This window comes from Egretta garzetta, unplaced genomic scaffold, assembly GCF_000687185.1.
Source record: "Egretta garzetta isolate BGI_Z169 unplaced genomic scaffold, ASM68718v1 scaffold213, whole genome shotgun sequence".
Taxonomy (NCBI): Eukaryota; Metazoa; Chordata; class Aves; order Pelecaniformes; family Ardeidae; genus Egretta; species Egretta garzetta.
The window spans coordinates 2,272,552-2,288,164 of record NW_009259242.1 but is presented as its reverse complement, the minus strand read 5'-3'; the positions used below and the strand labels follow the sequence as shown (position 1 = coordinate 2,288,164).

Below are 15,613 nucleotides of genomic sequence, written 5' to 3'. Positions count from 1 at the left end.
GGGCGGGGGCCGGGGGAGGCCTCGCCCCGTGCAGGCCGCCCGCAGAGAGGGGAGCCGGGGGGCGCACGGACGCCCCGCTGGGCTCCTGCCGGGGCTTTGCCGAAAGTTTGCCGTAAGTGCGCGCAGCCCACCGCGTCGGCGGTGTTTGCGAAGCCAACGCGCTGTGCGTTTTAGAGTCTGTACGCGCCGGGGTGAGGGGCTGCAGTGTACCAGCCTGGTCCGGCTCTGCCGCACGTTGTTGCACATAACGCCGCACCTGAACGTGTAGCATATATAATAATTATATATAAAACCAATAATTATTATAACATAAAAATACAGTTTATTTCACATAAAGTAATTTATGAAAGTAGGAGAAAGAAACTTTTGGAAGCTGAAACTATGTAGGTGGATAGAGGAACTAGTGAGACATGCCAAAAGATCTTTGCTCTGTTCCTTCATAACCCCATAAGTGGGGGGCCTTGTTTTCCTTCTGAAAAAAAACCCGACCCAAACCCATTGTATATATGTTGATATCCAAATACAGATGATTAGTTACCATATACAGTCTTACAGCATTTTGATCATTCTGTTTCCAGAGCAAAGATAGTGACATGCACTAAATATACCTGTGCTTGGTTGGTTTCCAAAAAAGACTACAGTTCTGAATTCAAAGGTGAAAGACAAAGTGCACAAGTCACTGCCCTACAAAACTTCTTAAGAAATAACCAGGTTGGTTATAAGGTATTGCATGGAGCAATAAAAGCACAGGGAACAGTGAAACTGTTGCAAAGCAGATGGAACACTGAGCAGATTATTTGTATGGAGGTAACAATTTTAAACAGTGTACTTTAGTGCTGTCTGCTATATGTGAACTGTGATGGAAAACTAAGTCTTCAAAAATTCAATTCTGAAAGGTGCTCTTTGTGAATTCTCAGGATCAGGACACAATGAAAAGGCCAGCTGGCATTTACTGTTTCCATTACACTGAAGTGTAGCAAAGTTTTAGGTTATACTCTTTGATTGATTGTTCGTTGTTAACTGAAAATGCTGGTGTAATACATGGGGCTATAGTTCAGGTTAAGTGAAGCTGAAGGCTTTGTTTTTCACCTGGGATATAATAGCTCCACTCTCCTTCTTTAAAAGTGAACACATTTAGTAGTGAAGCTGTGTAACATATCTAGTGTTGTTACTTCATTAAGAAAACGGAAAAAAATTAAATGCAGGCTGTCAACAAAAATTACTTTAAAATCTGTATTGTAGAATTCTAATGTCTTTGTCTTAGTCTGAACTGTAAGGTTGGCCTGAGATCTCTTCAGGGTCCTGACAGGTTTGGGGTTCAGATTTTGCAAGGAAAACACTGATTTGCAACTCATGAAGTTTTAAAAATGGTATTCAATGAGAATACTTTTTGAATCAACAGATTATTACTAAATTCTGTGTGATTTTACTTGCATAGTCACAAATACCTAGACTTGGGCCCTGGTAGAATTCAGCCCCTTTTTTCCTGTAGGTTTCCCTCTCATCATCTCCCTGCCCTGCCATCTTACCTCAAATCAGTATCTGATCTCAGGTCCTCTGTTTCTTTTCTCAGCTCTTACCCTAGTCTTTTTGCTCTGCCAGCTGTAGTCCCCACCGTGACTTCCAAGTTGAAATCTATTCTGTACTTCAGTCCCTTTTCAGAACTAGTTTTAATTTCTGTGAAGTTAGTTCCGGTGATCTCACCTGTGATTAACCAATTTAACTGGGAGGGCTTATTTGGAAGTACTAATGTCACTTAAGTAATAAATTCCCATGAAAAAGACTGGCATGCAATTCTTGGTATTGAGGTAATGTGAAAAACATGACATTGCCTAAAGATTTTGCAGATTGTGTTTATAGATTTCTTTTAAGAGTACTGGTGATGATCTCCTACTGTGTATTTTCTTTGTCTGATCAATGTACTCTTTGTTACTTTATATCCCAACTTTAATAGTGTTTTTATACCATTTATATTATATATTCAAACACAGGCTTCCTTTCCTTTCTTTTCTTTATGAGATGAAATGCTATTTCTTGTTATTTAAGATCTTGGGATTGCCTTTTCGATGTATGGGAACGCGTTATAAAAGGGTGACATCTCAGATGCAGCAATGAGAAATGCAATAGAGCTGTCAGCAAGTAAGCAGTCACCATAAATATTATATTTACAGCTCTCTGTAGTTTGGGGCAAAAAAAAAAAAAGGTGGTTTTGTGAGCCATGGACATTCCAAACTGTGCCTGTTTCTCTTTTTACATGGAGTCAGTGCAACTGAAAAATAACAACCTCTCTGGGATTAAACTGGCATTTAGAACATTGGTCTGTTCCTTCCTGCAGCCGGTGGGACTGGTTTCAGTGCCCTGTTATACATGGTACGTGCAGGCAGCGCGTGCTGTTCTTGACATGGGAAAACCCCAGCCTTAGCCAGATGTCTTTTCTTCTAGTGGGTTCTTTATCTCAGCATGAGATGTTTGGACAATTAACTGATAGGCATGAAAACCTATGTCAAACAGCAGAAGGTTTTAAAGAGGACTTCTTCAATCACTTTGTTAGTTAACATTTATGTGTTTTATTTGAGTTGCAGATCTTGGTTGCTCCAAAAAAAGTATATTAGGGTTTAGGGGTTTTTTGGGGGGGAGGCAGGGAATGCAAACTTGGCTTGCTCACCTAAAATTATCATGGACAGCTCTGTCCTGGAGTGTAACTTCATGTGTTTATAACTCTGCCCTTCTACTCATTTTGGTTGCTGGTGTTCTTGTGTATATTGTAATAAGTTTTGGTTTTACAGAGAGACCCAAGTCTGAAAACTTAGCTGGCAGTTAATGGTGTAGAGCACCACTCAAAGTTCAGTCGAGTCCAGGGACAGTTGGAGTGGACCTCCCATAGTTTTCAGGTTTTCCTACTGTAGTACCAATGAGCACATGAATGAAAAGTCACTGGAACTGGGTTATAGTGTTGATGAGAGATAACTGACAAGGACATGTTGGAATTTGGTTTAATGTGAAAAGATCTGTAGATTGGATTTCACTTTCTAAAGATGGTACAAACTCTGATGTATTGATTTCATTATTAGTTATACTGAAAAACTCCCTCTAATAATTTACTGAATTTTACACAGAGTTTCTTCATGGCATGGTTTTATTATGCATAGTGAGTTTTAGCCTGGCAATGTAATTAGAGGATAGCTGTCAAAACCAGGGTAATGAATCATATGCTGTCTGTGATGGATATGCCAATTGCTTGGAGTGTATGCTAATGTTTAAAAATACTTTGTTTTGCATCCTTATTGGTTTACCAGTTGTGGTTCCAGTAGCATAAATTATGGAACAGGCCTTTTCTTATTGGGAGGAAAGTGTCTGGTGCTGTTAACACTGAAGTTGTTTTTAAATAGTTTTTTAGTAAAATGCAAATGTACAGCCTGATGTATGTTAAGCTAATTATGGAGTGAGGAATGTAGGATTTTTTTCCTTGAGTGATCTTGTCAAATTTTTGTTTGGTAAGCCAGGCATTAACAAAGAAATTATGAGGATGTAAAGTATAGTTAACAAACCATCCATCCTTTATCATCCATCAGACCTTACAAATTAAGTTTGGTGCATATGTATTTCTACTTAAGACTGAGAAAGAGAAAATTATTACCTTGTAACACGTGGCACTATACTTTGTTTACTAGTGAGCACTCTATTATTTATATGAAATCAGTAACACTTCTCAGTTGGCAACACACCGTCACACATCCAGTGTCACTATGAAGTGTGTTCCTGTTCTTTATTCATACTTGAAGAACCTCTTGGGGTATCACCCTCATAGCAAAACATATTTCTAGGTTACGGAACGATAACCTCAAGGAACCAAGTGGCCTGGTTTTCTTTCTATCTGCTGTATCCACTGACTTCAGTGGGATTTGTGTGTGCTTGGTGACCTGCATTTCAAAAGTACTGTTTTTAAGCAGGTAAATTAACGGAAGAAATTATTCCTGTGGGGGATCTGTTTTCTTCTAATACAATAAAACAAAATAGGGCATAGCTCTGCTAACCCTTAAAAAAATTTGAAATGTTGTGGTAAATGAAGATAATATTGTCTTTGACACTGAACTGTACTGGAGACATATACAAACACACCAGAACTTGTTCTGCAGCTTTCGCTGACCTTCGTTTGACTCCATGGGTCCTTCAGAATTGTTTTGAGTCATTTTGTTACTTTGATTTTGAAAACATTTTATCTAGAGAAGTGGTAGAGCTGGATGGAAAGATGCTTATGCTAGGATTAACTAGTATTTATAAAGTGCATTTCTATTTCTATTTAGAAAATGCTATTTCTATTAGATAGTATATTCTATTCTAGCTTAAAAATGCTATTTTCTATTTAGTCCCAAATTTTAGGCTGTTACGGATTATTAGCAGTCAGCACTCTAGGGCATTTGTCAAAATGTAACTCAGTGAGAGCTTGAAAGTTATTAAAAATTGTGTTTTGAATTAATTATTAAAAATTCTAAAGCAGTCCTCAGAAAACTTCAAAATATTGTAAACCTTCACTTAACATTGCTGTTGGGATGGAGGATTTTTGAGTACAGACTGTCAAAGCAGGGGAAGCTCTCACCGAATTCCAAAGAAGGTAGTTGTTAAAATAGATATTATTGCAGTTTCAGATAAAACAGAAGACCGAAACCAGGTTTTCTTTCTGTCTCATTTTTTCTGTTCACTAAATTTAGCTGGTTTTGCTTAGCTGTTTCATGTCCTGACATATTTTTCGTGTATTCAATTGTTGAATAATTCAGATCTTCTCAGAAATAAAATTGCAGTGTGAAATAAAAATCTATTTCAAGAATTTGCATTGCATCACAACAGTTGAGACCCCACCCCTGCAGAGAGGACAATATCTGTGTGAAAAAAGTCTTATCTCAGGATCGAGATTGTTATGTTTTTTTGTGGTGGAGAATGCTCTTACATACTTCACACAAAAATTAAATGCATACAGGTTTTTAGGATTTTCATAGCTTTTAATAACAGTGTTAATTCCAGGCTTTAATTAATCCATTAATCACTTAATTATAAAGCTTTGTGTTCAAAATAAAGTCTATTGAGTATTTACAACCTTGGTACTGCAGTCTCTAGCCACTGATAAAAAGTCACTAATAAAATCAAGAGGAAGTGTTTTTTATTTCTGAGTCTGGGTGAAACACAGGTAATTATTTAAACAATCTGTTCATTTTTATGTCTATTGTTTCATGCAATTTGAAGGCAATAAAACCTTATTTCCATACTATTATACTAACTCCCTAGCCTTTTCTTCAAGTGACTACTGCAGATATTGGCCAAAATAAATCAGCAATACCACATTGCAAAGTCTACAGACTTACCTGTTTTTTTTTTAAATTACGTCATAAGCTTCAGCAGTGACAGTGAGTGTCAACTGCATGATATCATATGCTTTGAAAAGTATGAATGAATGGAAGATTTTTAATATATGGTATTTTATGTATTTTATCTGTGTGCAAATACATTAGAAGTAAAGGAAGAGCTAATGAAATTTGCCCTATATTCAGTCTTTCACTCAAAGAAGATGGTATCTTTGACACACAGAGTTGCAATGACCACATCAATGTGACTTTGATGGCTAAATATAAGAAAGCCCTTGAAAAGCAGTAAAACTTAAACATGGACTTATGGAGGAGGTGAAGGAAAGCATTAGAAAAAAGTAGTATCAAGACAAAGCCAGTTAGAATGGAGAATATGAGCTTAGCAGGAGCAGCGATGCTGCCTAACTGTATTTTGAAGAAAAAAGATGCATGCATATGGCAGAATCCTTTTGTCAGTGAAACCTGTGTGCCTCCATGCTGATTTCACTCCCAGTGAAACTGCTTGGGCAGTGAGCAGAAATGGCCCCAGAGCCCTCTGGAGAGAAGGTGGTTTCTCTGGCTCGATAGACCTAACAGCCTCTTTCAGAGCACCGTTCCCTTGATGCTTGTGAATGCCGTAACCACATGCCATCCCAGGAAGAGTTCATGTCTCCCTGTTAGCCACAGCATGGTGGTAGGCACCAAAAGAATGGTAGGTGCGAGTGGCACTTTTTCACCTTTTTCCCAAGGATACTACACTGAAAAGCTTAAAAAAAGCTATTGTAATTTTATGATCTTAGTCGTATCTCAGAACTTTCTACGTCATTCTGCCTGTGGGCAACATTCAGGTGTTCATCTGGTTTTTAACAGAAACTTGCACAAATAGCTTCTTCAGCTGTGGTTTTCTTTCTTCATCATTGGGCTGTAAGTGATCTGGAGAGTAGATCTCTGAAAAAGTTTTCTTACTCCTGTGACTGCAGAATGTGCAGAGGGACTGTTTGCACATTAGCACTTTCTGTTCGATCACTAGCAAGTACTAGCAACCTTCTAAAATGTCAGTAATCCGAAATACAATATTGGTTACTGATGTATTGATGAGAGTTTCAGAGCTCATATTTAAGTCCATATTTTTTGTAGCCTTGATGCCACAACAAATAAATATTAAAATATTAAAAAAGAAAATGTTAAATCTATGCATCTGTAACAAGTAGTGTTCCATAAACTATATGTTACTGATATTTGATACCTGACCATATTCATGGTGGTACAGGCACGTTTTTTGTGAGGATGATACACGCTTTATTCAGTTCTCAATAAGAACACAGGAAGAGAACATGCTTTGTGGAGAATATACTGATTCTGTAAGATAGAAGATAAAAGAGAAGAAAAACTTGTGCAGAGAGTAAAAAGTAGCTTAGAAAACAATCTTAGTCTGTATACATGGAAGATGTGTGGTGTATTTGCTATATGTTGCATTATATTTGCAACTAAACTTCAACACTAATCACTACATTCTGGGTGTCAAATTCCCACTTGGAACTTAAAAGGAACTTCAATAATTTTCACTTCCCGCCTTTAACAGCTCTATGTTCTTGCTCAACTTACGTGTTTCACTCTAGATGCAGTTTCACTGTATTTGTTAATTAAAATGATCAGTTTGGATAATGGATGTTTTTGGTGTATCTTTTTTGATAGAAGAGCAAACAGAGTCATTCCAGTCTTTTAAATTAAATGGTTTTGTTCATGGAGCAGGTTTAGGGTAGATAGGTCTTCATGAAGAAACAGGTATTTCTTGTGTTCCCTGTGGTGTATAATGTACAGGATTTATACCGTATACATTGTTGTATTGAAATACTGCCTAAAAATGTTTTCTGGCTTATCTATGAACCAAATGGAAGAAGAATTAAATTCTCTGGAATAGGGGTTTTTTTGTGAGTACAGCTGCAGTGAAAATACGCATTTTTTTATATAAGAAAGCTGAAATGTGCTTGTCAGAAGTCTGAGTAAAGAACAGTTTATATGAAGTTCAAATCTGACATTTGTTCTGATTTCTTCTCTGAACTCGCACAGATACGTAGTATGCACTTTAAATAGCTACCTGCTGTCTGATGTTGGGCAACATCTGGCAGTTGAGAATGGTGGTTAATTAAATGCAGTTAACCTGACGGGCACAGTTTGTTTGTGCAATTAGTTGAAATTTAGAGCTGGAATCGTCATTCAGTGTCTTTGGTTTGTGGGTTGGTTATTTTTTGTTTTGTTTCTGTTTTATAATCCCAGAGCCCTCCAGACAGCTTTATGCAACTGAGGCTTTCAATTTATTTCATTTATTACAAGCTTCTCAAGTAATAGATAAAGAAATTAAATAATTATCAGATCTTATCTAAAACTAAAGCCTGGAAAGATATTTTGTGTGTGTGTGTGCATTAAGTATGTATTAACTTAAAAGTAAACTGGCTTTTCAACATTTTTTTTGTATAGGAGGAAGAAATTCCTTACCCATCATGAATCACTGTTAACCAGAATTGTTTGGGGTGGTTTGGTTTGGTTTTTTTTTTTTTTCTTTTTTTGTAAAATGTGTTGAGATCTTCAAGTGAAAATTAATATATGCATGCAAAATGTTACTGCACAAAAGTTAATTTGGAATAAATTTTGACTACCATCTATTGCTTCTTATTTTCGCCACAACACTGTTCCCAGTAAATTTTGAATTTTTGCCCTTTCTTAATAGCTTGAAACCAGAATGATTAGTAATAACTGCATGAGCATCTCTGGGCAAGTATGTGGCTATACATATACGTGTGTTTTTAAGGATGACTGCTGTCAGTTACATCTCAAGATCTAACCCCTATGCAAAATGAGCATCAGAAGTTAGCTGGAATTTTGTGTGATGTCACACGTTAGGGTGTTCCCCCACCATTACCTGCATGGGGGAGAAGTGAATTTGGTTCCATGGGAAGGAAAAACAAATAGACAATTCCCTTTTCTGTTAATCCCAATTGCGTGTTGAATATTAAAGCAAACCAGAAAGCTAGGATGATTGTGGTGAAATTTAATGTCCTTAATTTGTGAATGACAGACTCTGAGAGCCAGAGAAGGATGTCAGAATTGAGCTCCAATGAAGCAGTAATGCCATAAAAGGAATTCAGAAAGACTGAAAATAAAATCATAAATGGTATATATTACTGGAGTCACCCCAAGAAGAAGTAACTATGGAGAAAATGTTCTAAGATGTGGAGGATTTCCTAATGTTCCTACTGCTGGTATCCTATTGAATTGAGATGTTTTTTCATGCTTAAATAGCTTATAGATGGTGAGATTGGTTCAATCTGCAAGTCTTCTAACTTTTCTGAGCTCAAAAGCAGTTTGGCCTGCAGAGGGAAAGACACCTGTTAAAATACAGCTTTTTTCCAGCCTCCTGGTATTCCTTGAACCGGTGTCTTTGGGGCCACATCACAGCCCACTCACAAAATATTCATATTGTAACTCTGCGTGTGCACCACTGTCATTCATTGCCTCACACCAATGATAAAAGTGATGGAATTTGTCAGTCTGATGCAAGACAACATCTTAGAATTGAGGAGCACTGACGTTGACTGCTCAGTTAGTGCCCCACTTCCTCGTTAGTGTCCCAGGTTAGGAAGATTAGTTACTATAATCTTAGATTATTACAGTGTTGTACAGGAAGCAGTTCTCTGAGGAAAAAAAAGCTGTATCTTTTGCATAAAAGCAGCTATAAAGATATCTAGAATGCAACCCCAAGCTCCCCTCAACTTGTTTTAGTTCAAGGATAGTTTTATGCAGGCAGCTAGGCAATGATAGATTTACACAGTAAATCATCTTGGGGAGGCAGATTGAGTCTCACAATTAGATGGCTTTCAGCCCCAAATGGATGTGATAAGGGAGTGTGGGTTGTGTCTTCCCCTTCTGGTTGCAGAATTAGTGGATCTGGCTTGTTAAATGCTTATTTAAGGAAGATGGGAAGACTGGACTAGATGATTATAAATCAACTACGCCATCCTAAGTTGTTTTGGGAGTTCATGCACCTAAAGGGCAAAATTTAGTTACTTTGATACAGTGGCTAGAATAGTTTGCTTTAACAAAAGTAATAATATAAAAGAATGAGAAGTCCTAACTCTACAGTATAGCTTCTCTTTGCTCTTACATTACAAATCAGGTCATTAGGCTAGAAAGATACTTTAAGTTCAGTTCTGATTAGTAACATCTCGAGCTGCGTAGTTTATAGGCCACCGCAAGAGGAACTGTTACTCAGTGTCCTTGTTTGAACAAACATTGCAAAGTTTGATTCTAGATGCAGCTGTAAATATTTTATTTAAGTGCAGATGTCTGTGCAGCCTGCATCATTTATCTACGTCAGATAATGAAAAATACATTTATGTGTTAAGATACATCTCCCTTTTTTTTTTTTTTCTGGAATTCCAGCAGTTATTTCTGATCTGTGGTTTGTGTGTTGTTGATTTGTACTTCCATTTTTTTCTGCACTGTGTGTTTTACAGTTGTTTGCTCCAGCTGTTTTCATTATGACTGGAAAGAAGCATGTGTATTTGTAGGTGCGACCTGAAAGTTGATTAGTTATTACTTTGTTATATTATCCTTTTAGCTTTATGCTTTAACAGAAAGTCTAATGCTTTAGTTGAGTCACACTAAAAACTTAGTTTTCCAATAAAGTTACTCTTATATCCATGCATTTTAATTTGACAATTGTGTCTTTTGCTTTGCAGTAATTCTAACATGATTGGTAATTGTTTTTTACAATTTAAGTCATTGAAGACTTTATTAATTACGTAAAATGCATACACTTTCATTTCATTAATGTGGTAGGTTAAGAATTATATTTAACCGTGAAACTTCCTAAATGTGGCAGGTGGCACGCAGATGAGCAATGCAGATACAGTCTACAAATGACAAGTTCCTTGAGCGGTAACTTGAGACTCAGTAAGTGGAAACTGGTCAGTTGTAGGTTATATGGGATGATCTTTATTTAGGCAGGAAGAGAAGAGGAGACATTGAATTATCATGTTTTTTTCTGCTTTGTGCGATGAAACACTTTGGACTGAGCCTTACTGTTCCTGTGACAGCTACATAGTTCTGAGTCCCTGATGTTTGTATGATGCCCTTTTAATAAAATTACATGCTCTGCAATAGCCAGGCTCAAAAGCTGCTTGTGCTATAGGAATAACAGCAGGCACCAAACTACTCTGTACCTATACACGTAGATATGGAGTGACATGTCCCCAGTGGCAGAACGATTAGAATGTCAGATTGAGAAATCCTGCAGCTGACTGCTTTCTAGAAGATGTCTGTGGGTGTGTTAATAATATGGACTTTCTTAAACAGTGTTGTTTACTGCAGAAATAAAGTGTTGGGAGACAAGAGGTACAAAAACACAATTGAGAGGCTTAACAGTATGGATCTCCTCTAGCCTTTAAGCTGCATCTATCCTAAGTATTTTGCCCTTGCTCAGAGACAGCCTACATGCTTGCAGCTCCAGCCAGTCTCAGCTGCGGTCAGCCCTGTAGAATATTGATCACCTTTCAGTTTTATTTATCCATGTTCTACCCAGCCAATATCTTTTCAACTCTAGGGGACTAAACCTTGGCAAAAGTATGTTCTATTTACTTGGTAGTAGCATGGCTTTGACATTAATGCTTAGGTTCTCTGGGATGCTTTGAAGTTCCTTACCCTAGCTATCTTATCACATAGTCTTTGTATCAGTTGTTTCCTAGATCAGCTCTATCTCTGGTTTCTCCTAACTCTAGCACAAGAAGAGTTTGATATAAAATTGAACATGGAGGTTGAGTTGTAGATAGATAATTCATTTAAAGCATCTTCCAGTTTATCTCTAGGGGACAAACTTAGCACAGTAAGCAGTTCCATAACAGTGACAGAAAAAAAAAATAAATTACTGAATTCAAAGGATCAAGAACGTTGTCCCATCTGTGCGATTAAAAAAGAGGAGGATGTTCTAGGCAATGTACTCTATGACTGTTATACATAAACTCTGTAGTAAATAATGACAGTGTATGGGCTTTTCTTTTCCAGAACACCAGCTCAGTAACTGTGCCAGAAACACTGTTGTTTGTTTCAACTCTTGATGGAAGTTTGCATGCTGTCAGCAAGAGGACCGGAGCAATCAAGTGGACTTTAAAAGAAGGTGAGTAGGAGGTGTCCTGATGCCCTCTATTCAGGAACAGTAGTAACAGTCAAATCGATTGATAATTCAGACTCTTGTAGGGCCTGGTAAATATTTTTCTTTCTTATTTTTGCTCTTGCTCCAGAATTAAGTTACAGTGTTTCTGGAGTCATGTTCATCTTCATATTTTCACTTGCAGATGTTTTCCAGGTTTATGGGGTTTTTTTGCCAGACTCTTTAAGCTGTAGTGGTATAATTGGTAGATATCATGTTTTATGGGAATGAGCACAATATCAGTAAGCATAGAACAGAATACATGTCAAATGAGAGTTTCAGCTGTGGAACTGGTGGCAAAGGGTTTGCATGACTCTGTCTCTGGAATACCCTGCATTCACTGGTGAAGTGGATATCGTGCAAACCTCAGGTCTTTTTTCGTATAATAGATGTTTAGGAACAGCACAGTTTTTTAAATAAAAGAACTGCACTTGTGTAAAGAAATTTAGTATTGCTCAGTGACTGGAAGTGATTTTATAATTTTAATTACTGAGCAGAGATAGCTCTTTCTGTCTTCATGAAAAATTCAGTATTTAATACAAATCTGTTTTAGTGGGACTGATGACGTATGGTAGAAGTGATAGTAGCACTTTTTCTTCATTCTGGGAAATAAATTAGAAAGCAGGTCAAATGGAAAGGAGTCACAGTGATTGCATCATTCTGTCCTCTATTTTTAAATCTGATGTCAGTTTAGTAGGTGAGCTGAAATGGTAGGAAATGGATTGTGCGTAACTGATGTCTGCAGTATAATTATTTGTGAAGCCATTCCTATTTGAATACAAATCTACCAGACAAAAAGTTAACTTAATAAATAAGCAAAGAATGCTTTTGTAGGTCTTTTTGGACTAAAAAGGGGTGCGCAAGTGTTTTCATGAAGTATCTTGGCTAATAGGTATAATTACATTTTATCCTCTGTCTTCTCTTTAAATTTAGATCTCTCCTTTCCCTGAACAGTCTTGAACAAAAAAAAAGTTATCAGCCTCTTCCTTTATTGTTGCAATAGGCTACTGCAGTGTTAAGAGAAGCTTACTGGTTTTTGCTTGTCATTGACAGCTGACGTGAGCATACGCTACATAGTCCTGTCCTAGAAGGGTATTGTAATGGGCATTTGTTTGCAGCCAGTCTTAGTAAATGACAAGAGGTTTGTTGAGGAAGAAATGGAGGCACTTCAGTAATGAAGAGGATCTTGATCAGAGTGTATTGCTCAAGAAACTTCCCTTGTTTAAAAAATTGTTGCAAAACTATTGTTGGTACAATAGAACTGCCAGACTGGATAATCTAGTTTTATAGGACATTTTGCCCCTCTGTTGCTAACTCTGTACTATTTTGCATCTTATGTACATGAGGTATGTTCAGTTGCTTTTTGCAAAACATTTATTGCCTATTAGTTTATTTCTGTGTAATAGAACAACACACGAGTCAATGGAAAAAAAAAAATCAGTGGTAGTTATCATTGTTACCAGATGCTTTGTGAGTTAACTTAGTTAAGTGTACATAGAACAAGGGCCTGTACATATAAATTGGTGAATTAATTTGTAATTTGAGGGGTTTTATTTATTTTTGCAAAACTGTATTTGTTAGTGATCACCCTGTGGGTGGGAAGCCCAGCAAAAAATGCTACAGTGTTGGAAATTAATAGCCCATTAAAATCTTTACCATCTTGCTGTGCTAAATCCCTGGAGAGATTTAATAGTGCAGAATTCAGTATTAATATCAGTGTATTAACAGTTGTTGGGTGTACTCTCTCTGTCAACAATATGCTTGTATTGTTTTAGAGAATTACCCAGTGGGAAGTCGTATGCATTGCAAGCAGTGTTCTTGCAGGTGCCATTTTACCCTGATTACCAGACAATGAACCATGTGTTGTATTTCATGTGCTTTGAGAAGTTGTGGAGGTCACCTGAAGTGCTGCAGTGGCATTCATCAGGAAGAGAACATTTTATTACTGCACTTAAGCAGCAAGTTATTTAACAAAGGGCAATTCATATACATTTTATTTTCATTGGGGAAAAAAACAAGGCAGTGTTCATTATCAGGCAGTGTTTAAACAAACATGAAAATCTTGCCATGTGTGGTTTGTTTTAATTTAGCACTGAAGCTTATCTTAGGTATGCAAAGTAAATGAGCCAGTGGTTATCACCACAATAGCATGCTTGGGTTTCCTGCCTTCATGTAGTGCTGGCAAGCAAGGCAGTCTGAATACTTGTGCTCCCCATAAAGCAGGCAAGAAAATGGGTCAGTTATGACTCTCCAGTAGTTAAGAAATAAAGCTGAGTTCCCTGCAGTTATGTGTAGCAAGGTTGTGGACCTGTTTGTTGAGGGTGCTTAATGCCTTCATTTCCTGTTAGCTTCAATGGGTCCTACCATCTGACAGCTCTCATGATTTTTGAGTGGCCAGGTAACTGATGCTGCTCACTCCCTGGGGCTTTGGAAAGCTGGAATATGGTTGGAAAGTGTACAGAAAGAACCCACATTCTTCCTCCCCCCCAAATTTCTGAGAGGCACCTTTGCTCCTGCTGTGGCCCCACAAAAACACATTGTATGGAAAGGTACTTTTTGAAAGGTAGAGGGGCGCAGCACTTTAGGCTCGCTTTTACATGCAGGTAAGAAAGTAGACAGTGATAGAGATGGTGATGAGAAACCTGTTGGCAAGACAGAATCTGGAGAATGCTTTTCTTCTTAATGTTAGACTTTATATTCACAATTCTGATTTTAGTGTAAGCTTTAAGAATGTGATTTTAAGACTGTCCTGTTCCCTCACTTCTTTGTAAAAATCATCCTGTGCGTCATTGTTAACTCAAGAGCTTAGGTTAACGAGCAAAATATTGAGCTTTGAGATGTTAAGAATGTAATGTTTCAAACTGTAGTCTTGGGCAGTTTTTCTCTGTTCTTCTGACAGTCACTTCTGCATATGCTTCTGTACTGTTCAAAGCAATCTCTCTCTTTTCATTCACTACCTCCTTAAAAGCTTTTCCCCTAATAACTAATACAAAGCAATTTGCCAGAAGAACATATAATATATACAGATTTGGATCTAGATTTAGAGCCAGCAGAAATTTTGTTATGATCTTCATTTCTCTGTAGCAATCAAAAAAACTTTGGCCCATAATCAGTTTAAAAGGTTTTGATTTCTGACACCTTACTCATAACCTATGGACTTCAGTGGGCTAGTCGTGATAAGACAAAGATATAAAGACTGTCTATTAATGGTATGCAATATGTAGATTTTAAAGGGCAAATCTAAGATCTGTAGGTCCTGCTCTAATAACAGCAGTTGTAAATTAATAAGGGTTGTTAAAACAAAACAGTGGTAGAACTCCTTTCAGCAAATTCCAGAGATAGTTTGTTAGTATCTCTAACCTCATTTACTGTAATTGCAACAGCAGGCGAAGATGACATGATTTTAAATTGGCCCGTTAGCCCAAATCTTCTGGTAGGGCCTCAGGTCAGGAAACCGTTTTTTTCCAGCTCATTCCAGTGGGGCAGTGACTTACTCATTTGCTGTTTCAGAATCTCCCACTTCTCCTTTTCAGTCATTGGTTCTACCTAAGGGCACATTACAGTGATGAAAATGTGCAACTCTATCTTATGCATTAAAAGAGACTTGTTTTTTAGTCAAAGGGAAAATATCGTGTGTGTGAAATACAGAGAAAAGTCAAAAACATTATATTTAGAGTTATGGTTATACTTTCAAAAATGATATATATGGCTTTTTTCCATATATGTATGCAAAATACGGGTTAGGATTATTTCAGAATAATCTGAAACTTGTCTTACGCTTCTGCCCGCTCACAAGCAAATGATACGGGCAGAAATATTTTCTAACCATGATGCAACCAAAACCTAATTGGGACATCTGCCTGCTGCCAGGTCAAAATGTTAATTTCAGGGAAGTGTAACTGAGCCAAATAATTCAGTAAATTACTGGACAGTCATTGTGTTAACAGGTTTCTAATAACTGCTGTACTTGTGAATAAACAGAGTTCTAGAATGAATCTTTATTATCTAGGATCAATGTCCTTTTAATTCTTTTTTTTTTCCCAACAAAGTTATTTTACAAATCTTTTTATTA

The 15,613-nt window shown here is 37.2% G+C and overlaps 1 protein-coding gene across 1 annotated transcript in view; it reads left to right on the top strand.

The window, feature by feature from the left end:
- ERN1 (endoplasmic reticulum to nucleus signaling 1) overlaps positions 1-15,613 on the top strand; it is a 41,033-nt gene that overhangs the window by 1,924 nt on the left and 23,496 nt on the right. The window contains exons 2-3 of the mRNA XM_035891626.1: positions 35-112; positions 11,397-11,508. Of these exons, the coding sequence (XP_035747519.1) occupies positions 35-112; positions 11,397-11,508 (190 nt within the window). The remainder of the gene's footprint in view (positions 1-34; positions 113-11,396; positions 11,509-15,613) is intronic.